This window comes from Euleptes europaea, chromosome 1 (genome assembly GCF_029931775.1).
Source record: "Euleptes europaea isolate rEulEur1 chromosome 1, rEulEur1.hap1, whole genome shotgun sequence".
NCBI lineage: Eukaryota > Metazoa > Chordata > Lepidosauria > Squamata > Sphaerodactylidae > Euleptes > Euleptes europaea.
This window is the reverse complement of record NC_079312.1, coordinates 89,884,820-89,909,139: the sequence shown is the minus strand read 5'-3', so window position 1 is coordinate 89,909,139 and position 24,320 is coordinate 89,884,820. Positions and strand designations below refer to the sequence as shown.

Below are 24,320 nucleotides of genomic sequence, written 5' to 3'. Positions count from 1 at the left end.
AGCCCTTATATCTCTTCTCAACACATTACCCAGGGAATAGGATTACTTGTGTGAAAAGAAAGTCTGTAAGATCAGTCTCTAGCTAAATATGAACCTGTCAGCCTGTCCGACCCCCACATTCACGCATCTTCTGGATATTTCCCGAATATGTCAGAATTTTACTTAATAGATAATAAATGTTGTAGCAAGTTAAATTTTTTATTGATAATTGCAGTTATGGAGTTCAGCAATATACTAGGCCTCATCCTGATACTCTGTGCTCAGCAACAGAGATTAGTAATTCGAGCCCCCTGGGCCAAATACAGGACCCTGAAAGATACTACTGGTTACTCAGGTACCAAAGTAGAAATGAAAATGGTATAGCAGCAATAGTACTTGTGGTAACAGAACTTGCTACCAAGTTACAGAAGGGGTGGATTTGAAGATACTAACCCACCAACCTTCACTGCCTTCTGAAGGTGGCCTTCTAGGAAACTTGCTGTAGTTGTTGATTAGAGTGGGAGAATCATGGTACAAATATTTGTGCATCTGCAAGGCAGAATCAGCAAAACGTCACTGCTTGTTTGAATATGTTGTTTCTAAGCAATGGGATGGGCACCTCTGGTGATAAGACTGCTTGATAAGACTCATTCCAATAATTTTGTCTTTTTCAAATTTCTTTACAACCCATGTAAAGTGCCCAGTAAATTAGGTTAGAACTGAATACTAGAAGTGTTTTCTCATGATTGCAATACACCACCCATGTAGAAACTAATCTCCATTTTAAATAAGGATGGATATGTTACCAAAAAAAAAAGGTTCTTAAGTTTCTGAGATGCTTCATTAATTCTGAACCCAAGCAATATCTTAATTATACAACTGACTATTTTTCCAAATGAATGTATTCAATCAGTGCCGTTTATTTGGCATTTGAGAAACTACTATGTACAGGGAGGCACTGAATATATGTCAGTGCCAGTCAAACCTGGCCATTATGTCTTCCTACATATTGTGGGTGGTCAAATTATGGTTGTCCAGTGGAACCATCCAATGCAGCTTTAGGTAGGCAAGGTCTAGATCAGGGGGGCCACATATGACATAAATGCCACTTGGTCATGCCGGGTCATGCCTTGCCAGGCCAGATCAAGAGAGGGTGGTGGTGGCTGACTGGTTGGCTCAAGCGGCCAGATCCGGCCTGCAGGCCTTATGTTTGACACCTCTAGAGCCTAATTCTAGACTGCCATGAAAGTATATATCACAAGACCAGGGTGATGCTTTTTATAACAAACCAAGAGGCAACCCCTTTGGAATTTATCACTTCTTCATAATCTTCTGCTCTTATCCAGTGGTGATGTGGTAGCATAACTGCCCTTACAAACAAAGGGCATTTCCCCCAAGTCCCCTACACTGAAATGATGCATTTAGACTGCCACTATGATGAGAGAAACTAAAAATGGCTAGCATGTGGTCATTTTGTGCGCAGTATTCTTTAGTTCCCTCTCAAAAATGTGTACAGTAGCATTACCCAACATCTCCAAGTGAAGTATAATTTGAATTAGCCATATGACTCTATTAACAAATGCAGAACGGTAAAAATAAAGGCTGCAAGGAATACATTCTGTCCACATCCAGGCAGACGCTGTAAGTAGCTCACCTGTAGAGTTCTGTAGCTTCCCACACATGGCACCACTGCTGAGGAATATTAACTATGAACGTATTCTGCTATACAGCCCATGTCATGTGATGTCTTGGGTTTGGGTCTCAGAAAAGCTGTTCGCATATTCAGTTTAGAGGGCTGTCTTGGGCACGCCACTCATCTATCTTCATAATCAACCTCACAAGATTAGTGCAATAATAAAATAAGATGACCCCATGCATCATTCTATTTTTAAAATATCTAAATATTTTTGAGCTCTTTGGAGAAAGGAAACAATAAAAATGTAGTTACAATATTAGGAATAATGGTGCACAATAATACATTTAATCCTCTCACACCAGTGGTATCTAGAGGTGAGGAAATTACTTTTGACCATCATCTCTTTACTAAAACAGATCACAGAATACAAGTTTGCTAAGAACTTACAAAAAAAGGGGCTTAAACATATAGATAAGCTAGGCAGTGTGTGAACTCCTCTTGCAAGAACAGAATTTATTATATTGCTAGTAATGTGTTTTCAATTATGCTTTGTAAAGGAGATTTTAGTAATAATGAAGTACCTCTAAATATTTCTTCTGGATTAATTTTTGTGGTTCTATAACTGGTAGTATTTAACAAGTGAAACATGTATTAGCCTGGTAGAGACATTTGTCGTTGTTTATGAACGAAACAAAACCTTAGGTTTCTATTAGCCACATGGCAGTAAGATGAAACTTGATTGCATAAGCCAGAGGTTCCCAAACTTTTTGAGTCATGGAGCACTTTCCAGGAGAGAAATTTGTCACGGAACACTAATTTTCACCTAGCACCTATATACTAAACCGAATGACAGTAAGTAGTATTTTTCTTTCCAATTTCTTCATGGAGCACTAGATGTTTCGCGGAGCACCAACTGCTCCATGCAGCACAGTTTGAGAATCTCTGGAAGCAATGATCAAGACACATGATTTTTTGGAGTTTTCCCTCCCAGAAGCTGCACTTGCAACACCAGAAAGTTCCTGTTTAAGCTCCTCCAAGTTTTTTTTTTTTTTAAAGCCATTCAAGAATTTGGCACAAGACATTTTTAAAGGGAAGACTGAGAAAATTGAAAGAACAGCTGGCAGATTGTGTGGTGACAACTTTTGAGAAAAGGAACTCTCACAAAAATCCACGAGCACGTGCATCCCACTGGTTAATTGTGAAGGGTAACCATGTTCCTAGCATTTTCTATCTGATGGAGTGAATGCGTGTATGTACCTCACAATCAACCATACCCCAATGTGTTCCAGAGTTTTCATACCACCATTAGCCCCAGACAGAATGGAACTGAATATTAAGCATAACGGTTCACATTGAAGACTGGAGAAAGAGAGTTGGCTAGAAGACTGGAGAAATCAATCTGCTGCAGAGGAAGACAAGTTGCTTCTGCCGTCTGTGGGCTAACGAATTCCAATGGTACGGTTCTTCCTAAGGCCTGTAAAAGTTACCTGCACATTGACCTTCAAGGAAGCCTTGAAAGTTGGTCTCTTGTACTGGAAGTTAACAGCATTTCCCTTGACAAAACGTATTTAAATTGCCTTTCTAAACTCAGTGACGTTCATCTTCCTTTTTAATACCATTATAAAGCAAAATAGTATCACATACACCTCAAAAGTCATAAAATAAAGCTAAACTATAACTCAAATTGTCGACAAATGAATATTGCTAACTTTATAATCTCAAAACAAAAAAATTGTGTAGTCTGCATCTTCTGCCATGAAGACTTGTACACTGATTAAAGCATTGATAGCAGTTCGTCTAGAAGGCTTTAACAAGCACTAGTAATACAAATAGTATATGTTATTGCCAAAGAGTCACAAGACGGCAGTTCAGAACCCTTTGTGACCTACACTCCATGAAAGCACCATGTCATCCCCACAGAAACCAGCACTGGCCAGTAATGCAAATCAGCATTTTGGAATATGCTTAACTCCACCTCTGGGGAAAAGAGTGTGTAAAACAGAACTGGGATGAAGCCAATTAGCACCAATCATGGATGAGGGGGGTTGAGGGGAATTCAAACTTCTTAGGCTTTGTTCCAATCATGATGTACCTATTGGTTCTTGTAAATGTGAATGTTCATGATAAAATTGCTAAAAGATCTTGGTTCAGAGGCCAAAGGGTGCAAATGCTCCATTGATGCTGCAACATAGACTTGTTAGCTAGCTTTGCTCAGTCAGTTTTGCAGCTCCTGAACTGACTAGGGTTGCCGGTTCCTAACTCAAAGAGAGCTTTTAACAGCTGTGGGGCAGAGAAGGGTTCAGAATATATACAACTACTCCTATTGCAGTGATGCACTATGCACTGCCAGCCAAACTTTTCCTCATCCTGCAGCAGTTAAAAGCATCCGCTCACTTTGAAGCTATTCCAATAAAGCAACTCTTCCAATAAAGCTGTCCTTTTCACTCTCGTACAAGTAAAATATTCTTAGCATGTTTAGTAGCAGTTCCTGACATGGTATAGGGGTTAGAGTGAATTAGGACTTGGGAGACCTAAACTGAATTTCCACTCAGCCATGAATCTGACTTATTGACTTGGAACAGTCACTCTTAATTTACTTCACAGGACTGCTGTGTGGACGAAATGGAGAGAGCCATGTACGCTACCCTGAGCTCCTCAGAGACAGAATAAAAACATAATAGATATGATTGCTGGATGCCAAACCTCTCCTAAGGCATCCATATACTCATTCATATACATTCCTGTATATAGCTTAAAACATTATGCCTATATCTACTTCTTGGGAACTCAAGAAACTTACTGGTTAACATGGCTTTGACAACAGAACGCATGTTAAGAATATGGCTCTTCAGCATTTAATAAAAGCCAAATGAATGGATACCAGAATTTGAAGCCAGAATGGTGTTTTATGTCTGTTAGAAGAAATCAGTAAACACCGATGGAGTATGCCATAAATGGGGAAGCCAATTTGTTGTGGGAGTATACAGGACTATATAGGTCCAGTCACTGATGAAAACTGGTCAATTCCAAGTGAAATGAAATTGCCCACTCATTACAAATAAAGTTGCTCAACAGAGGCTGCTTATGAATGTGCTCAAGTTCTTGCAATGAGTAAAATGGAACTCAATGGTAGCAAGGCCAGTTATGGCCCATATTCAGGACCATGTTTCAGCATAACCGTCCTGCCTTGTTCACACTCATAATCATGATCCATGACACCATGGACTGGATAGATGTATGTATGTAGGTGTTTAAAGATGGGGGGCATGTTGTCATATTTTGCTGAAGGAACCACCATGGGTGTATTAGCAAAAAAAAAAATATTGCATCTGTGCTCCGGAGAACTGAAGGCGGAGGAGCACTTTCCATGATCAACTGAATCACCAGTGCTACTTAGTAAACTGCTAATTTTACCATGGGTAACTACTTGGGACATGCTTACAAAAACAAATTCAAATACTGTTATTGAAACTATTTGAGGTACGGATTTGGCTGTTACTATGACAATAGGGAAGCAAGGTCAAAATGGGGATCCAGTTGCTCAGCGCTGATGTAGCAAACCCGGCGCATCCAGAGAATGAAGCGCTGCACTTCATACAGGAACCCCTTACAAGTTTGCAAACAGGAGCTGTCAACTCAGAGCTTGAAGAGGTTTCAGCAGAATTTGTGTTACACCCTAATCTGTAAATGAAGATGAAGATTATACAGTTTCCTTTGCTAGAAATAGCTGTTTGGCAAAGTGCGGCGCACACCAAGTTTTCCGCCTCTGTGAGAGTTCTGCAAGAGAATCTTTCAACCTTTAGTATCAGATCATAGAAAGCTTGACCGAGGGTTTCCCCCTCCTAGAGATAAAGTTTCTTCATAGGAGAAACATCCACAGGCGGTTGAGTCAATCTTACTGTTCCAAGTTGGAGGCATGTAGCAGCATGTGTGGTTATACTTGTGTGATCTTTGCAGGCTGGAAGTTCCTCCTGCATTCATCCAGAGGCCACAGTTTGTCTCATTTCTAGGGCTGTGTCTTTTTTTTCTTTTTTGTTTTCTCCCCCTTTTGCGTCTGCGTCTACGTGCAACAGAATCGCATCGTTGAAAGCCAAAGATTAGAAGAGAAAAGTCCCTTCTCCATGCAATAAGGCACATTAGGCAATTTTTTCTCAGTGCTGTTAGTCCACACAGTAGCATTAGCAGCGAACAACATTCATTCCCAACTACTTCAGCATGTCCAGTTATAAAACTCCAGATGGTGTGTATGCATGTCCTCGTGGGTCCTGGAAATGTTTATCTCTTAAAAATCCATATGTGACAGCATCCAATATAAAAAAAAGAGTCAATATATTACTGTTGAAGACTTATTGTTTTTGTGACTTTTCTCCTCTTTTTTTTTGTATAAAAATTAGAAAAGGTCAAAATATATCACACTATTATTTACAGAGTTCATGCTTGTAGGATCACTGAAAAAGAACACAAACATGTTTTAAAACACAGGCAGAGCATGCATCTTTTTCATACACTGCGGAACAGTTCTGCTTTGTTAACATGCTTGCAATTCAAATCCCCCTGAAGATTTTTATGAGATGTTTAGAGGTCCCACTAACAAAAGTCAGATTCTGCCCACACTATAGCTTGGCAGTATTTGTAACTCTTTAGTGGCACTGTTGATCATTATTGTGGCTTTCCTGTCATGTACTGCATGGTTTACCATTTCATGGCTGTAATAACTTAATATTTCCTGAACTTTTTGGAATTGGGATGATCCAGCTAGGTGGTTTGTTTTAAACGTGGCTTGCACAATCCTCCAATCAGCTTAGAGAGCTGTCCTCTCTATGCGGTCTTGGTACAGAGTACATCCTACTGTGTATTGCCCTTCTTCATAAATATTTCCTTGACACTATCAAACTACAGGAAAACTCATAGACTTGTGGAATACTATGAGTGAACATACACAGAGCTCTAATATTTAAGAAACAGGACTTGGAAACGGTGTGAAAATGTTTTCATTTCTCAGGCAACCAGGCCATCTTTTCCTGTTTTTCCTGAGCTGAAACCTGGGTGTGTTTGTGTCCCCTCCAATTCAGAGGGCAATCAAAGGGTTCATTTGCCTTCAAGTCACAAAGCTTAGTCTGATTGGTCTTTTGGTGTTACGATGTCATCAAACAGACAATTGGCTGGGATCACACTGTTAGAAGCAACCAAACTTGCCATTACAAACGTAGGGCTAAATTGTTTACATATTTAATACATTAACAGTGCCATCCTAAGGGGGAGCAAGTGGGCGCAAGGAGCCAACTGACCCTTATGCTGGAACAGTTACACTAGCGCAGGACACCAGTGCTGCTGCACCACTCTTGGGCGCCAATGCAGCTTCTCAGCAGCTGCCTGTCAGCGCAACTGAGGCACAGGCCCTGTGCCAGCATGGTCATGGGCAGTTTGTGGGGCGTTGCCGGAGTTAGTCAGTCACACCCTAAGCACTTTCAGGCTGGGATCACCCCCTGACAGCTGCAAAGTTGAGCCATCAAAAAACAAGGTGTAGCCCACTGAACAAAAACAACAACCAAGCCCCCCCACCAAACTGCTGCAGCCATGCCCATGAGGCCTGACGCAGCTCAGGATACCAACTACGGGCACGTTCAATTGTCTCCCTCCCCTGTGGCATCCAAGCCCCCTCCCCAGTACCCAACTGCATCCCCCAGCCCTACAAAAACCCCAGCCAGGACACTCCAACTCATGAGGTAGGGGGCATGGCACAGGAGCCTGTCTGACAGCTCCCGACCATGTGGACTTAGAGCAAGCAGTGAGGCACCTCGGTGGTAGGAAAAGCATGCGAGGGCACTTAGCACTACTGGGCAACCCCTTTGCACCAACACCCAAAGGGGAGAGCAAAGTCCACACTCTGTGGCTAACCTCTCCCAGTTCTGAACCCAAATGCCCATTTCCCCTGCAGTTCCGTGGAGGTGGTCTCTGGTTCCCTCGGCTCCTCTCCCCATTAGCTGTCTAACAAAGTGGCTTTAGTTGCCACAACTCTTTGTGTGTGTGGGTTGTATATGAAGATGGTTGGGGAGGCGGTTTCTGCAGATATAGGCTTCAATCTGCCTGCAGGGCTGACAATCCTCATCCTGCAACTGTCAAATTTCAGCTGTTTTAGTCCAAGGGGTCCAGTGTAGTGGGGCCCCTGAACAGTGTGTCTCCAGCCATTAACAAACATCATGCAAGTAGGGCATGCTGGGTGAGGAGAGTGCTTATCGAACAATCAGCAGGGTTATTGGGGTCAGGGCTGCATCAGACAGGAGCAGGTAAGCTCAGGATACGTTCGTGCTGACGCTTCACACTGACTGGGAGGGGCTTTGGAAACTGCACAATGCCCTGCCCCAGTGGCTCCCCCACTCCACTGCCAGCAGGGGTGGTGCAGGGGTGCCCTCAGCAATGTGGGCATCCTGCTGGAAGGTGTGGCTGCCGGTGAACGCAGGGCACCTGCAACTCCACAGACACCCCTCGACATCTCCCCCTTCTCCTTTTGAAGTAAGGGTGCCCTTGGCTCCTTATGGGCAAGGGGCCTGCTTGGGGTCTCCATGGGGGGTGGATTACTGGGGCCCTTGCCAACACTGACAGAAGCCCAGAGACTTGTGACAGGACTTGGTTCCTTTAAGGGGATGGGGGGATGTATTGACATGGAGCCAGCATCCCTGCCCCTGCCCGCCCCTGGGCTGTGACAGGTGCTGGGCTTGGCCTCCATGCCTGGCAGCCCCTGATTGATTCTGGCTGCCCTGTCTGTCTCGGCCCCACTGCCTTGCCACAACACCTCCATGTGACACTACGGCTCAGCTGCTGGGAACGCTGATACGGCTGCGACCACTGACACCCAGCCACTTACTCTTTTTCCTGCTGGCCGCCATCTACCCAAACCCTTTAGGGAGTGGACTAGTGGCACCACAGTTATGCCACAGCCAGCCACCTTGGCGCAAGCGCCCTAGAGGATCGCTCAGTTTTATTAATTTTACTTCCTGGTGCTTTGTTTCTTATTAAGATTTTATGGGTTTCTTTGGGATGTTTTTTTTTCTTGTTTCTTTATTCTCAATATTTTGTAGAAGATCTACAACTGATCCTTGGTTACAATGATTTGGTCATTTGCATCAATCTATAGTTGAAGAAAGCTCAATGATCCAATTTCTGCTTGAAGATGAAAATCCCGCTATTTCGTATGATGTAGCTAAATTTTTCTGGAAGGCCATTACTAAAAGGAATGTTCAAAATAAAAAGGGTTATATTATTAGTGATACATCAGATGATGAGTGATGGGTGAAGTAATGTACAATGTATAATGTGCAATCTTTATTTGGTACTCTATTACGCTGATAATGCATTTAATCAGTTTATTTTAGCCCATGTTACTTTACTTTTCATCTTTCCTTTTTCCTTTTATTTAATGTTATATAGGTACTTGTACTGCTTTGTTATTTTGTGCTGGCCAATGGCCGTAACAATAAATTACAATATTTTGTATTCTCTGGAAAATAAAGTATTTGTGTGTGTGAGAGAGAGAGAGAGGAGGGAACACAGTGGGGATGTGACAGGGAACACAAAAAGGAGTGAAAAAGATAAATGGGGGGGGGGAGATTTTGCATCCCAAAATCTCCCTTTCCCCCAAAGTTCCCTAGAGGTTTACAAATGAAAAATTTCATTTCTGAAGTCACAATATCTGGCTGAGTGTAAAGTAAGTGGGGACGTGTGTGTGTGTGTGTGCAAAGCAGTCAGAACTTCTCCCATCCATTGCTTCTTAATTGGCATTCATTTTTTCACCATTTATGAATGGGAAGTTTTGCCTGGGATTTGCCGCCTACTAGATGCACATTTTTCCCATTCAAATTCTCAGAACTCAAAAATAAGCCCCCATGCAGAGTTTTGAGAATTCGGATGGGGGGAAATGTGCATCTGGATTAGCGGCACATCCAAGGCAAAACCTCCCATGCGTAAATGGCCAATGTTTCCTGCTGTATGCAGCAAGTCAGTGTTCAAAGATGTCAATCTGCTGCCATCTTGTGGAGCCCCATCCTAAGCTGTAAAAACTTGAAATTTGTTGTAAAATCACAATAAAAATATCGTGTGACTAGCATATAAAGACAAGATGTAAAGTCAGCATGAAAACTGAAGAAAAGCCGGATTTTCTATGCTGTGATGTCGCAGGGCTGAGGGAGTACTGTTGTTATTCTTGCTGAGCAAGAAACCAATATCAGAGTGAAAACAGCCAACATACATACCTTGTGCCAACATCCTGGTACTGGTAATCCATCTTGTCCCTATAAAAAATAATGAACAATTTTGTGTGCTATTGGAAAATAGTTAAATATATCATACAGAAAAACCCACTACATTCTTTTGATATGAACTGGCAAGATCCACAACTATAACATCAGCTGATATAATTATGCATGCAAAAAAACCAAACCCAAGTGCTGTGTTTGTGCAATAGTAGATATTTAGGAGCGACAAATCAAATTCAATATGTAATTTCACAAAATCAAATAACTACTGGAGTTTCCAGCAACTCCTTTTAAAACGTAAAGAAGTCCCCTGAATTATAGTAAGGTTAACTGCCTGACTCAGAATGTTTTAGTAGTATTTATGCAGTAGTAGCATTTTGATGAAAAGAGATAACAGTTATACACAAAGACACCCCATCTGGATACCAATTCAGCCATATTTGTTTGAGCTGATCTATTAGAGAATATCTCTGAGCTTGAATCCAGAAGCTATATGTTTCTAAAATTTAAAGTACAATGACAATAGTTAGGATAGCCAGTCTTCATGACCCAGCCCAAGTACAGCATTCCTACTGGTACCCTATGTCTATAGTCTACAGCTACAGATTTACTTCATTTATTCCACACTTTTCCTCACAATGGGTATCCAAAGTGGGTTACAACATTTCCCCCCTTCTCCAGCAATCTATCAATCAGTGTGTCCTGTGGGAGACAAAGTCCCCTTTGAGCAAGCATCATTTCTTTTTCACTGCTAGAGAAGAAAAAAGATATCTGAGTACTCCTAGTATACGGGATTAACTGATGTGACCATGCCTACCAAAATCACGACAGATGAGACAGCCTTTGATATATGCAAGATCATACAAATACACAGAAAGAGTTGCCTTTAACTCAGTCTGCACATTCTGAAGCTACCCAAATGCTTTGCATGGTGTGTTTCACAAGCCCATGGCATCTGGGTAACGTAGCTGATGAATGCTATCACTTTGAATGCACTTTGTAGACAAATCCGTCATACATTAGAACACGAAACATTACTGGAGCTATAATAACCATGAAGAGAAAAATGTCAGAAGAATAGCAGAGGTTCAGTGGGGCCATGTACAACACATTTTGTTTCTTCATTATTCCGTGACACTTTATATTCTCTGGAAGTGGGGATAACTCTAGGAACTGTGTAAGGCACAATGAAGAGCATGACCATAGTGTTTAATCTACTTGCCTAAAATTTGGATGTACAAAAGTCATGCCAGGCCGCATCCAGTATATATTGACAACTCCTTTAAACACACATAGGGTGTGTTCTATCAGTGGAACAGAACGGCCCCTTGCCCCTTCCCCCTCAGGAACCCTCAGGAATGGCATCAGAAGCAAGTTGGGGATCTGCAGCAGGGAAGGAGAACGGGCAGAAATTATATCCCCCTTCCATGGATCCAATCTTTAGTCTGGATCCAATCTTTGCTTGATCAAATACAGTGGTTTTCAAACTGTGTTCTAGTGACCCTTGAGATTCCTCAGAGGCTTACTACAGGTTTCCAAATGAAAAAATAAACAATTATAGCAAACTGTACTGAGAAATATCTTGTCCCGCCAATAGAAATGTTTTGCTATTATGCGTTATCCTCATGTGAGTGGTGGATGGAATCTAGAGTGCGCAGTTCACAAAAGGCAATAACAAGGTCTAATAACAAGGAACAATAATGCAAATAAATAATGCAAATAATCCTTTTAAAAAACTGCACCAGGATGGAACAATTTAGAGTGGGGGAAGGAGGGGTGTGGAAGTGTTTTCCTGACCACTGGTTCCCTCCTCTAAATCACCTTCTGCAAGCAGCTTTTTTCACCGTTGGGTATCAAATGCAGATTTGAAAAGTCTCCCAACATACGTTGAGCTACACAAGATTATAGAATGCAATGCATAGTTAGCCTCTGAGTGTGCTAACTACAGACTTCTGTGCAACACATAAGTGTCCTGTGACAAATACATAGGGGTCCCTCAGTAGATGGTGCAAAAAGGGTTCTCTGAAGGTAAAAAAAGGATGAAAACCACTAACAGCCCACTCCTGAGCAGAAGCGTACGGGGATGGCGGGGAAGAGGCGCAGCAGCACCTCTTCCTAAGCTGATTCCCGTACACCGTTAAACAAAAACAAAAAAAGCCATTTCGCAGCTTTTTTTTTTTGTTTAACTGGGGCTTTTTGCCCCATAGGGAACAGCGAGGCTGCGCCTGCTAAAAAGCAGGCGCAGCACCGCCATTTCCGGCGCTGGCGGAAGTGGACGAAAGGGGGTAGGAAGCTGCCTAACCAGCGGCTCCTCCCCCCTGCCCGCCCCTGGCCCGCCCCCCTGCGCCGGAGCGGCCTCTCTATGCCGTTGCCGGTGCCACAGAGAGGCCGGCAGAGGGGTGAGGCGCGGTCCCGCTACGCTCACCCGCCAGCAGGACTAGCCTTGCCGCCAGCGTAAGTACGTGCAATCGCGTGATTACACGTACTTACTCTGGCGGCGAGGTCACACCTCCTCCTAAAGAGTTTCGGCCCAATTTTCAGGAATGGGCTGTAAGCTATCCAAACAGCGTAGGACAGTTCAAAGGCCAATACTGAGCCCCAACTTGGTGCTTGAGAATATGTGCTTTAACACTTTCAAAACATTGCTATGACTACTAGCTAAGCTCAGAAGTTGCCAGAATGGCAGCCTACCAGTTGACCATGCAGAATCACTCCAAACCAAGCACACTTTTTCAGGACCAAAGCATAAGTGAGGGTGGGGGTTAGGAATCGGCACACATGAGCCAGACGTTCGGGGACCCAGCTAGACGGAAGGGAGGCACAAAAGGTAATTGCTAAGAGAAATTATTTTAGCCCAAACTATATCTGAATGTGACATTTATAAATGTAGCTCAATATGCCTATCCTAGTTGGCATATATACTTCTCAACTAAAAGTCTGCCTGGAATCCTACACTGGGCCACTCTTGAAAGTCACCATGCTCATAGCTTCGTAACTCCTTAGTACTCTGTGGGGTGGTGGGGTGCTGTGGCTGAGAGGTAGGGCATCTATTTGGCTCTTAGATAATCCCAGGTTAAATCTCTGATGTCTTCTATTAAAGGGATCAAGTTGCAGATTATGTGAAAGACCTCCGCTTGAGGCCTTGGAGAGTCACTGTCAGTCCTATTAGACAATATTAACTCTGATAGACCAATGTCCTGTCTCAATAAAAGGAAGCCTTTATTAAGCATGATGGTACCACTGGTTATATTTCAGCCCTGCTCTTGGAATTGCTCAATATTTCCAGTGGGGTAGCCCTATTAGTCTGCTACAGCAAAACAAAACAGAAGTCCAGTGGCACCTTAAAGACTAACAACATTTATTTATTTAAAGCTCATACAGGAATAAATGTTGTTAGTCTATAAGGTGCCATTAGATTTCTGCTTTGAATTGCTTAATATTGCTTGGCTTACAGTGCTCAGGTTGGCTACTCTAGCCTGGCAAGACTTTGGTAGTGGGATGGAGCCACAAAGGCCATGAATGCAAATAGAGTTCATGAGCCAATCACATGAATAGATGAAGCTGCCTTCTACACAGCCAGGTCTTGGGCCCAGTTATACCACAAGGACCAGTAGGAGCTTTACAGGGTCTCAAGTCAGAAGCCCTGCAACTTAAGACACTCTTAAGTAAAGCGTTCAGGGAGTGAATCTAGGCTTTTTTATATTTAAAGCACGTATGGTACTATATCACTCTGAGCCCCCCTCCATTGTTAAAACAGAAACTGTATCATGAATGGTCCTTTCATGTTTTAAAAATAAAATCTATAAATGCATCTCTTTCATTATTTAGCATGCCTCTGTTTTGAATGGAATGAAGTATGTGCTGCAGGTTTGTCCCGACTTGAGAATACATTGCCTAGGATCTACAGCTCATTCTACTATTTTTGGTCTTTCAGAGGTCAAATAAACACTAGATGTGTTCTGTCACAGTATTTTTGCCCTTTTGACAATCTGTACACTTCAAAGTTTTATAGAGAAGGATGTGTGCTGACTTTCAGATAGAAAAGGAAACCACTGAGTTGTATTTTCTTTTCTCCATAAAACAAGGCAGGGAAATGCTCAGTTATCCATATCAAAAGGGGTTTTCACTTTCCAGAGTGAGGATGAAGCCAAGCGGAAGAAGCCATGCAAGAAAGGAAAGAAAGAAAGGAGATACCGTACCAAAGGGCAGAGCATATTCACACCATCCAGTTCTGGTAAACCTGGTTCTCCTTTAAAAATGAACTGTTAATTGAGAATGGAAAAATACACATAAAAGTTAATAGGAAAGGAAAGGAGAAACAGAAAGATGGTAAGGAAATCTCTCTACCAAAACGACAAGGACTTGGGAATATGCATACTGCAACCTAGGAACAAATTTGTTCCTATTTCTTCATAAACTGGCTATAAGATTAGCGGTTAGAATTCAGGTCTCTTATCATGCCAGGTCAAAAGCACAAATGTCCTCTTGTGTCGTTAAACATGCTGCAGCTTCCTAGTAAGTACCTGCTTAACCTGGTGGGTGGAAATTAATAGAGCTTCTTCTTTTCTGTAGCAGCTGTAAAGAAGTAAAAAAAAAAATTGCTCCTGTCGCTCAGACGATGGCATATGAGGTGTCTTGTGCAGGGTTCTGATCCATCCATTCAGCACTACAGAATACAGGCTGAGCCTACACAACTTGCGAACCACAAACACAAACATAATTCACCAGCCAAGTGTTGTTATGCTTGGCAACTTTCCCTCCTTTCCCCCTGCCCCAGGTCCAGGCAGGCAGCAAAAACCAGATGTTTAGTGAACAATTACCACTGTTCAAATTGGTAGTCATAAGATGGACACACCTGCTATGCAGAGAGAATTCCCCATTTATTTGATGTGTCCTGGCACTGGCTGTATAGATTCTCAATCAGTTTGGAAGAGGAACAGCAGTCTTCATAGCAGGCTTAGAACAATTTGATTTTTTTACAGCATTAATATCACACACACAGATTCTGGAGCATCTCTCCATTAGTACCAAAGAGACCAATTGGCTGTGCGGGATGCCAAGCAAGCGGAAAGTGGCAACCTGACAAGAGGTGAGAGGCATGGTTTGCATGCACCATTGCCTCCCAGACCCTATGTAGCTGCTGCTGCTTGCATTCAGGGTGGAGTGCTGCGGTGCTGCCTTTGGGGCCCATTCTGGACTCTGCAGGGGTGGCATGACTGGGAGGAGGCTCCTCCCATCAGTGTTGCTGCTTCGTTCCAGGCTGGGCTGCCCCTGGACTGTTCTGGATTTCACAGGGTGGTCCAGACAGGAAGAGGCTTTCTCCCATTTGTGCTGCTGCTGTTGGGGATCTGGGCATCAAGAGTGTGCCATAACAGATTGAAATAGCCCTGGCACTGATTACACTGTTGGTTTTTTAGAGTGGCTATACAAAGAAGTGTAATCGACCCATTCCATCTGCTGTACACTGGATGTTTGCTGATGTGCCACCAAGTCATATGATTCATGCTGTTGTGTTAGCATCTGCAGCATCGATGGCATTGGCAAAATCAAAGGTACAATGTGTGCCTTAATCCTTTCTCCTGCTTCCTGCCCCTCATCATGTTTTTTTGTATCCCTGGAAAAGGACTGCATTAGTGTGATGGGCTCCTTTTCCATGCGATTGTTTTTTAAAAAGCTGATCCTGGCATATTAATTTTATTCACTGACTAACATACAATCACAACATACCAAATGCTGTTGGAAGCCCAAACTTCTAAAGTCACAACTAGTTGAGAGGTTTGTTCACATTAAGAATGTTTTTTTTTTATTCAACTCACTTAGAAGATTTCTACAGGCCTATTTTGATGTTGCCCTGACCTGGATGGCCCAGGCTAGCCTGATCTTGTCAGACCTTGGAAGCTAAGGAGGGTTAGCCCTGCTTAGTACTTGGGTGGGAGACCACCAAGGAAGTCCAGGGTTGCTATGCAGAGGAAGGCAATGGCAGGCCACCTCTGTTAGTCTCTTGCCTTGAAAACCCTACAGAGTCACTATAAATTTGATTTTATACACTTTGCTACTTGATGGTGCTTTCTCCCACCATTTATATGCCAGGGCAATAGTCTCTTATTCAAACAATTCTCAAACATCACCCCCCGCCCCACCACAAAGAACATAAAAACAAATGCTAGACTGAACAAATAGTATCAACAGTAACAGTAATGAAGAATGAAAGTGTTACAAGCTCTTTTGGGTGACCTAATAATCCACAGAAATTAAACTACAAAAATTATAAACCTATTATATCTATGTAGCCATCTATGAATCCGACTGTAAATAATATCTTTAGATTTATGTGGACACAATCCTGCCATGGGACCCAGAATATAGCCACTTATATACACTCTAGCAACTTCTTTTTCAGAACAAGTTTCATGCCATTATGGTTGCTGAGAAACAAACAACATGTAGACATTTTCTGCTAAATATTTTACTCCCTTGTCTGTGTCAAAGAATGAAAATTCTAACCCTCCCTCCCACAAAAGACAACATGGAACCCAAACAAACTATGCACAAAATATCCTTTGATCATAAACACTGTGTTTGCATAATGTGAGTGGAGTGTTACTACATATTATTCTAGACCCATTATATGGCTCCTGCTTTTAATGGTGATTAAAATGTAAAAGAAGCAAGTTGTGAACTAAACAATTTTAGAAAATGCATCTGTGGGGTTGGATCCTACAAAATATTAATAGAAAACATTCACAGTTCTCCCCCTTTCCATTTGCAATCTGTTCTTCCTCCCAAAAGGCTTCTCTAGAAGGTTGGAGAACCCTCAGGAATAGAGCAAGGATGCACTTGTCAAAAGCAGCTATTTCAAAGGGGAAGACTTGAATTCCTAGTAATATCAAACCATACCACTGGACAAGGCTGATCCAATCCAGGAGGGCCCGGTTCTCCTTTTTGCCCCTTTGCTCCTTTTCTGCCTGGCAGTCCTCTTTCACCCTGTTGATATAAAAGAAGAACAAAGCCCTGATGCTCTGAAAGATGTAAGTAAGAGAAAATAGCAGTTGTTATGTCCTGAAATTCAACCATCATTTTGTGTCACCCTTTTAGATTCTGAGAATCATAAAATTTTGTTTCTGTGAACTTACACTTTATCATTAGTATTCTTGAAAACCTCTCAGAAACATCAGCTGGTATAAGGCAACACATATTTAATGTCGATCTAGTGTATTACCTGAGTAAAATGAATGCACCATGGACCATGGAGGGCTTGCTTATACATTACATCACATATGAACAGAAGGAGGAAGGATTACATCTATGCTTAAAACTGACTAAATCAGAAGGGGCTTTAAGTATATCCATCTTTTTTGCCATCAAGTTACAGCTGATTTATGGCGACCCCATAGGGCAGGGGTGTCGAACTCATTTGTTACGAGGGCCTGATACGACATAAATGTCACTTTGTCAGGCCAGACCATGCCTCGCCAGCCTAGAACAGGACTGGGGGGGTGGCAGCATTTTAAAATGAATATATGAATTAAAGTGGGTTTTATTTTAAAGTTCAGTTCACTAGAAGCGATACTGACCTTCTCTCCTCTTTCACTTTTTTCTCCTTTTTCTCCTCTTAGGCCTGGGAAGCCCTAAAAGCAACATCAGACATGGGCAAAAGATGTGCAAGTTTAGTTCCAAATAGTTCTGGTAGGGGGGGGGCAGAGGAAGAGATCAGGCTTTTAGGAAACACACAGTCATTACTAACACAGAATGAAATATTCTCAGGAGGAAGGCATGTGGTATTTTATGCTAAACTTAATAGCAAGAATACGCTGAAATCCCTCAATGTGTGACCAGGCGGCATGCAACCAGAATGCTTGGAACTGGAGAGAGTAGAGTGATAAGGGCTCTCAAACAACTCCACTTAAAAAAAAACGTTTTATCAAAATTCCATTAATGATTTCCTCCAAAATAAGGACGACTAATTTCCAGTGCAGCCCTGTGGACTGAGAAGCTGTTTCGTTCCAAGGGACATGGCCTTGAACATCTTTCGGCCTCAGACCCCAAGCTGTAAAATGGGACTGGTAGTGAACAACTTATACGTCAGGGGTGTCAAACTCATATGTTACGAGGGCTGGATATGACATAAATGTCACTTGGTCGGGCCGGGCCATGCCTCGCCAGCCCAGATTGAGAATGGAGGCGGTGGCTGCCTCAGCTGGCTCATAGGCCGGAGAAGAGCTCTCAAGGGGCCGGATCTGGCCCCCGGGCTGTATGTTTAGCACCCCTGCTACATGTTGTTGCGAAGATTATGCCTGTATCATTTGCTAACACAGTGATGAAACAATCAAAGTAGCATATTCAATACTTACATCTAATCCTGGTTCCCCTGGCTTTCCCTGGAATCATTTAAGAAAGGGAATGAGAGAAGAGTTGGACACAATGTTAACTGTAAGGTCGAAACCATTTTGTTGAATTGTTGCATATAGTTCTAGGCAAAGGACAGCACATTTTAGCACTACGTGAGAGTTAAACATATACCTGTCTCTCCATTGAATCAATGTATATTAAAAAGTGCTTAACTTTGGCCATATTGTGATCTTTGTGCACTGCATTCGGATAACACACATACACTTGTTTTATTTAAAATAGATTTTTCTACCTATATCATTTTATTAGCACACTATAAGCAGATATGACTACTACACAAGCAGCACGAAGTAGATTCCTCATGAAATCAAATGGACTATACCACTACATGCCACAGGTGGAAGGTGCCATTTCTGAATGTTCTCCACATCAAAACTCCCAGTCTTAAGGAATCTAGTGTATCAGAAAGATATGCTCTAGCCTTTCCCACTCCCCGTTGCATTAGTCTTCTACTTGTAAGAAACTGTTTATGGAAAAGAACATTAAAAAAGATGACTCCCCGACTAAAGTCGGAAGTAGTAAAGAACATTCTATCACTTTAGAACTTTACCATTTCATTTTGCTCTATGTATAGACCAGGTCTAATTTTTGTTATTTACAAATTACTCTGTTGAATTTGCCTGAAAAGAATTGAATAAGCTAAAGAAGATTATATAGAAATTTTATTGCAAAACAAAAACAAAAAAACCCCAAACAAAACCAAAACCTAAACTAGAAATGATTTTTGCTGCAATTTTTTTGCAATAAAGCAGGAAAAGGGTGAGAAACACAGATACTAATGAGGTTTTAAAAAAGTGTCCCAAACCTATTTAATTAAAAAAAAAACAGGACCAGCAGCTATTCTGATCTGATTCCATCTAGTTGCAAAAATACTAAAAAAAAAAAAAAAAAAACCCTACCAAAACAAATTTAAAACCTGATAAATAAATTGCCCTGACAGAAGTTGGTTTCAGGTAGCTGGCTCAAGGTTGACTCAGACTTCCATTCTTCCAGTCAGTAAAATGAGTACCCAGCTTGCTAGGTGTAAAGTGTAGATGACTGGGGAAGGCAATGGCAAACCACCCCATAAATATAGTTTGCCTAGTAAATGTGTGGTGATGTCACCCCATGGGAGCACCCAACTGTGGAGCACTATCAGGATCCTGATAAACATGTCTATCAACCTGTCTTTCATTTAGTTCTTACCTTCTCCCCTTTGGTGCCTGGTAAACCAATAAGCCCATGGGAACCAGCAGGACCCTAGAGAGAAAGGCAACTTATTATGTGGACTGCTGCTGCTAAAGGGAATGAATTGATGAAGCAAGGAGGCTGATGGAGGTTGCAGTTTTTAAAAAGAGCTCCTGCTACTCACCTGTGGCCCAGGGACACCTTTTTCACCTCTGGGGCCACTTTCACCTTTTGTACCTTTTGCCCCATTCGCACCCTACAGGTAAACAAAGATATATATCAAACTTTCTACCAATTATGTAATTTTGATTGTTTGATCATCTACTTTATGGCTAATTAAAGAATCAATCAAGTTTAAATAAAGTTGCACAATTATAATCTGATGTTGACAGATTAATCTATTTCCTGAAAAATGGCACAGTTTGGCCTGGCGGCCAAGAAAATCATGGCAAAACAAGTCTCCAAAGGTGGTAAAGCTGGATAGAGCCAAATGGGCATGTTTTAATTTCTTAATTTCTGTATTCTTTTAACAATTCTGGTTTTGTATATTTTAACTTGTTGTTATATTGTTTTAGATTGTAACGGCCTATGGCCTTATACAATAAACTTGATATGACAGGTGTTGCCAGATGCTTAAGATTGCTGCCTTCTTGTAGCTGAAACAATGGAAGGAGGAAGTTGTGAAAAGCAGGGTTTCAAACATTCAGTTGATTGCATGGCACAGGCCAGAATATCCGGCCTAAAGAATCTCCACGCACTTCCAGCAAAAGCTCTGCTTTCAGGAAGTCTCCCTTCCTTCCCTTATGGAGAACATGAATAATGAAAGGAGGGACAATCTTTTGCACTTTGGAATGGGGCAACCTAGTGTCTTATGCCAAGTCTGCACAAGGGCAAAGATCCCTCCCTTTTCTGCATGTGCCACATGACTTGAAGAAGGGAGAAGTTGATGGGGAGTACTAGCAAAGGTTGGTAAATTGTCAACATTTGTGAGCTTGTGATGAAAAAGATAGGAGAAAAGGACAGTATGAGTAGAGGAAGATGAGAAATAATACCTGGTTTGTCCCTAGAATATTACAATTTATAGTTGTTGTTGTTTTTAAAAAATACATCACCTGAAAATATCTGGAAGTGAATGTGTGATTTAAGAACACTATAATTTCATTCTTACTTTCTTGCTTATTGCCTGCAACTCACACATTTTGAATCATGAAGGAATTTCACTGGTTTTTAATTGGACCTGGGATCTCAACACATTTTGGATCTTTCCAATATGAACTTCCCCTGTTAAATTACTGCAACCCACAAATGGAATAAAAGTTACGTGGTTTCAATTTATGGTCTCCATCTGAAGCAAATATTTTGTATTAGCATGGCCTCTTTCCCCTAGTAACTGTGAAACCAGCATTCTAATAGAAATTAACATTTGTCCTAGGTATTTAGTACTGCTGCAGTTCCTGTGTGGCATATTGTTTAATGTATTCACCAAATCACATTTGAAGTTTGAGTGACTCACCTTATGCCCATGAATTCCTTGAGGTTGCAAATGATGAATTTACATAGCTTTTAGAGAAGTATAGTATAGAATTCAAACCTCTATCCCAGAATGCTTGCACCATCTAAAGGTCTAATTCTGGACATGGCCCTAGTATGCAGGCAAAATAAAATCTGCACAATAAGGCCAGGAACAGGAAGGAGAACATTGGGATATTCTCAGGTTTGCAGAAAAGTCTTATTTTTACAAAAATTAAGAACAGGGTAAAATACATTTTAAAAGTTTAAACGTTCTCATGAGAAATTGGCAGTGATTTAGGATTGCCTAAGCAACTGCAGACAACATCACTGCAGTAGGCCACTGCAGTTTCATTTTGAAACTTGCAGTGAATTGAGGGTGGGAAAGATCTGGACAAGATACAAAGACAAGAAGAAAGACTGCGGGGGTAGGGGGCAAAGTAGGGTTGCCAACCTCCAGGTGGTGGCTGGAGATCTCCCGCTATTACCACTTTTTTCCAAGTGACAGAGATCAGTTCCCCTGGAGAAAATGGCCGCTTTGGAAGGTGGACTCTATGGCGCTATACCCCATTGAAGTCCCTCCCCTCCCCAAGACCCACCCTCCTCAGGCTCCACCCCCAAGCTAAAGTGGAGAGAAGGAATAAAAATGAAATGAAAGAGAGGTTAATGGGAGCTGGAGAGAAGCTCTGAGGTAAAGAAAAGGACGAATGGAGGGAAAACTGCAGATGAGAGGGGACGAAGAAAGGTAGGTGGGAAGGAAGGAAGGAAGGAAGGAAGGAAGGAAGGAAGGAAGGAAGGAAGGAAGGAAGGAAGGAAGGAAGCTGCAGGGACTGAGAGGGAGCAGAGATAGCCTGGGGAGGAGGACCAATCCTCACAGGCCCTCCACATGTTATTATTCAACATGTTATTATTTATTATTCAAACATTTATTCTCCATGTAGAAAAAAGGGAAGAATACAGATATAGCTAGATACAATAATTGTAATTCATACAAGTAGTTATGCATAATTCAGCAAAGACTTCTGCATACTTATTTATTATTATTATTATTATTATTATTATTTTAATATCTGACCTTTCTCCCCAATGGGGATCCAAAGAAGCTTACATTGTTCTCCTCTTCTCCATTTTATCCTCACAACAACCTTGTTTTAGCCTCACAACAGCCTTCCTAAAGGCACCTGGTTGGCCACTGTGTGAACAGACTGCTGGGTGTGATGGACCTTGGTCTGATCCAGAATGGCCTTTCTTATGTTCTTATGTTAATAAAAAAGAGTAAGTGTGCAGTAGCACCTTAAAGATTAACAACATTTCTGGCAGGGTATGAGCTTTTGTAAATCACAGATCACTTCTTCAGATACCTTCAGATGAAGAAGTGAGCTGTGACTCACGAAAGCTCATACCCTGCCAGAAATTTTGTTAGTCTTTAAGGTGCTACTGGACTCTTACTCTTTTTTACTGCTACAGACAGACTAACATGGCTACCCATCCTGACCTATGCGGTAGGTTAGGCTGAAAGTGTGTATCACCCAGCAAGCTTCCATAGCAGAATGGGGATTTGAACCCAGATCTCTCAGATCCTAATCCAACACTTTAACCACTTCACCACAATGTAGTAGTTTAGACTATGCCTACTGGATGCGTCTGTTGACCTTTTACAATACTGTACTCTTAATATTTTTACAGACCAACCTAAAGCTTAAACACAATGGGTTGGGTTCTATGAACTGCAAGTACAAAGAGCTTACAGAGGCAGATCGTTCCTCACCTTCTCTTCTCCCAACAGCTCTTTGTGACCCTCAAAAACCCAGTCCCGAAGATCGGGGAAAAAGGTGTCATGCAGTGGGGCGGCTGTAGTAAATAACATAGAGCCAGGCAAAATCATCTTCTGTCTTCTGGTAGCTGAGGAAGCAGGTGGCTCAATTAAGGCACAATACTAAGCCATGGTTTGCTGGTATATGAATTATCCTTGAAGAAGCTTCAGGGTTGCTTGTGTAGTCCCTGCTCCACCCCCCTTCCCCTCATGCAAAAAAGAGATAATTATCTATTTTTGGGTTCACAGAAAACCATAATTTGTGTTGCATCTAAACTGGCAAATTATGAGTTAGGCTTGACCTACAAACTAAGATTCCAAATTATGGTTTGTTCATGCTTGAATTGCAATGTACTGGGGCTGCCACTAAAAAGGCCCCACATTCTTCTCACCAAGAAGTAAAATGGAAATATAGCACAAATGAAAGTTAGGTACATACAACTATGCCTTACTGTTAAGATTCACATTTTGTAGACTAGTTTTCAAATATTACAGGGCATTCTTGTATCAGGAACTCACCTTATGTCCTTGTATTCCTTTAGGACCCTAAAGGTAGACAATCGTTCATTTATAATCATTCATTTATACTTCCAAAGTATAGTAATACATAATCTAAACTTGATACCCAATCTTTCATACTCAAATTGCCTCACAAAATCAAAGTTATATATGTAATTTCCAAATTAAAATTCTCTCAAGACGGAGTATAATTTATTTGCCCTTGAAAACAAACCCAACCGCTAACAGATGAATGAATTCATCTAAAACTGTAGAATATACTCTTCCCTCCCCTTTCTCCCCATTAAATATCCAGTCATGCCCTTGAAAAAAAAGTATTTGTGATCACACTACAAGCAAGCCTATATTCAGATTTCCAGCTTTGCAATCTCTTCTTAGTTAAAGCTTCTATTATGCATTCTGTATTGGGTCCAAAGTAGTGCTTGAGCAAGCAAGTGAACGGAATGAATTTCCCCCCTCAAGCAGCAGTACCTCATGCTGATCCTAAGAGTTCCCTGACTCTTAGGAGCATTTTGAGAAGCATGCCATCCAAAAAGCTGTTCCTAATGGTCAGGGGAGGTGGGAAAGATCTGGTCTGTGAGTTCAGCTGTTAGTGATCTTTTGGTTCCAATCTTCTATACTCAAAACAGATCCAAATTCCACATGTCCTTAGGATCTGATCTAATAGCTAAAGATATTAAAGAAAAGGCTTCACTGTGGATTTTTCTTACATATATTCAGTGGGATCAATCTTGTTGTCAAGTACATGAAGTCTGGGCAATAACTTCCTGACATTTAATGTACTTAGATCACAGATACTAAGAAATTCCAGATATGTGTCCTTCTCAGTGCAATAGCCACCATGCACATATGTAATGAAGGATCTGTGACTTTAGTTATCCATTCTGTTAACAAGTTTACCTATCTCAAGGACAGCCAGATTAGAATCTAGTAGCAGGTTAGAGACCAACAAAAATTTTGGGGTATAAGCTTTTGAGAACCAAAGCGCCCTTTGTCAGATACCCTCGCTAGTAGAAGAAGAGATGGTTTTTATATG

At 41.7% G+C, this 24,320-nt stretch overlaps 1 protein-coding gene across 1 annotated transcript in view; it reads right to left on the bottom strand.

Moving 5' to 3' along the window:
- Positions 1–5,441: 5,441 nt before the first annotated feature.
- The window catches only part of LOC130475803 (collagen alpha-1(XXIII) chain-like), a 428,306-nt gene continuing 409,427 nt past the window's right edge, over positions 5,442–24,320 (bottom strand). Inside the window, 9 exon segments of the mRNA XM_056847672.1 lie at positions 5,442–5,675; positions 9,865–9,903; positions 14,067–14,129; positions 16,765–16,851; positions 17,442–17,495; positions 18,219–18,245; positions 19,462–19,515; positions 19,628–19,699; positions 23,285–23,311. Of these exon segments, the coding sequence (XP_056703650.1) occupies positions 5,622–5,675; positions 9,865–9,903; positions 14,067–14,129; positions 16,765–16,851; positions 17,442–17,495; positions 18,219–18,245; positions 19,462–19,515; positions 19,628–19,699; positions 23,285–23,311 (477 nt within the window). The 3' untranslated portion in view covers positions 5,442–5,621.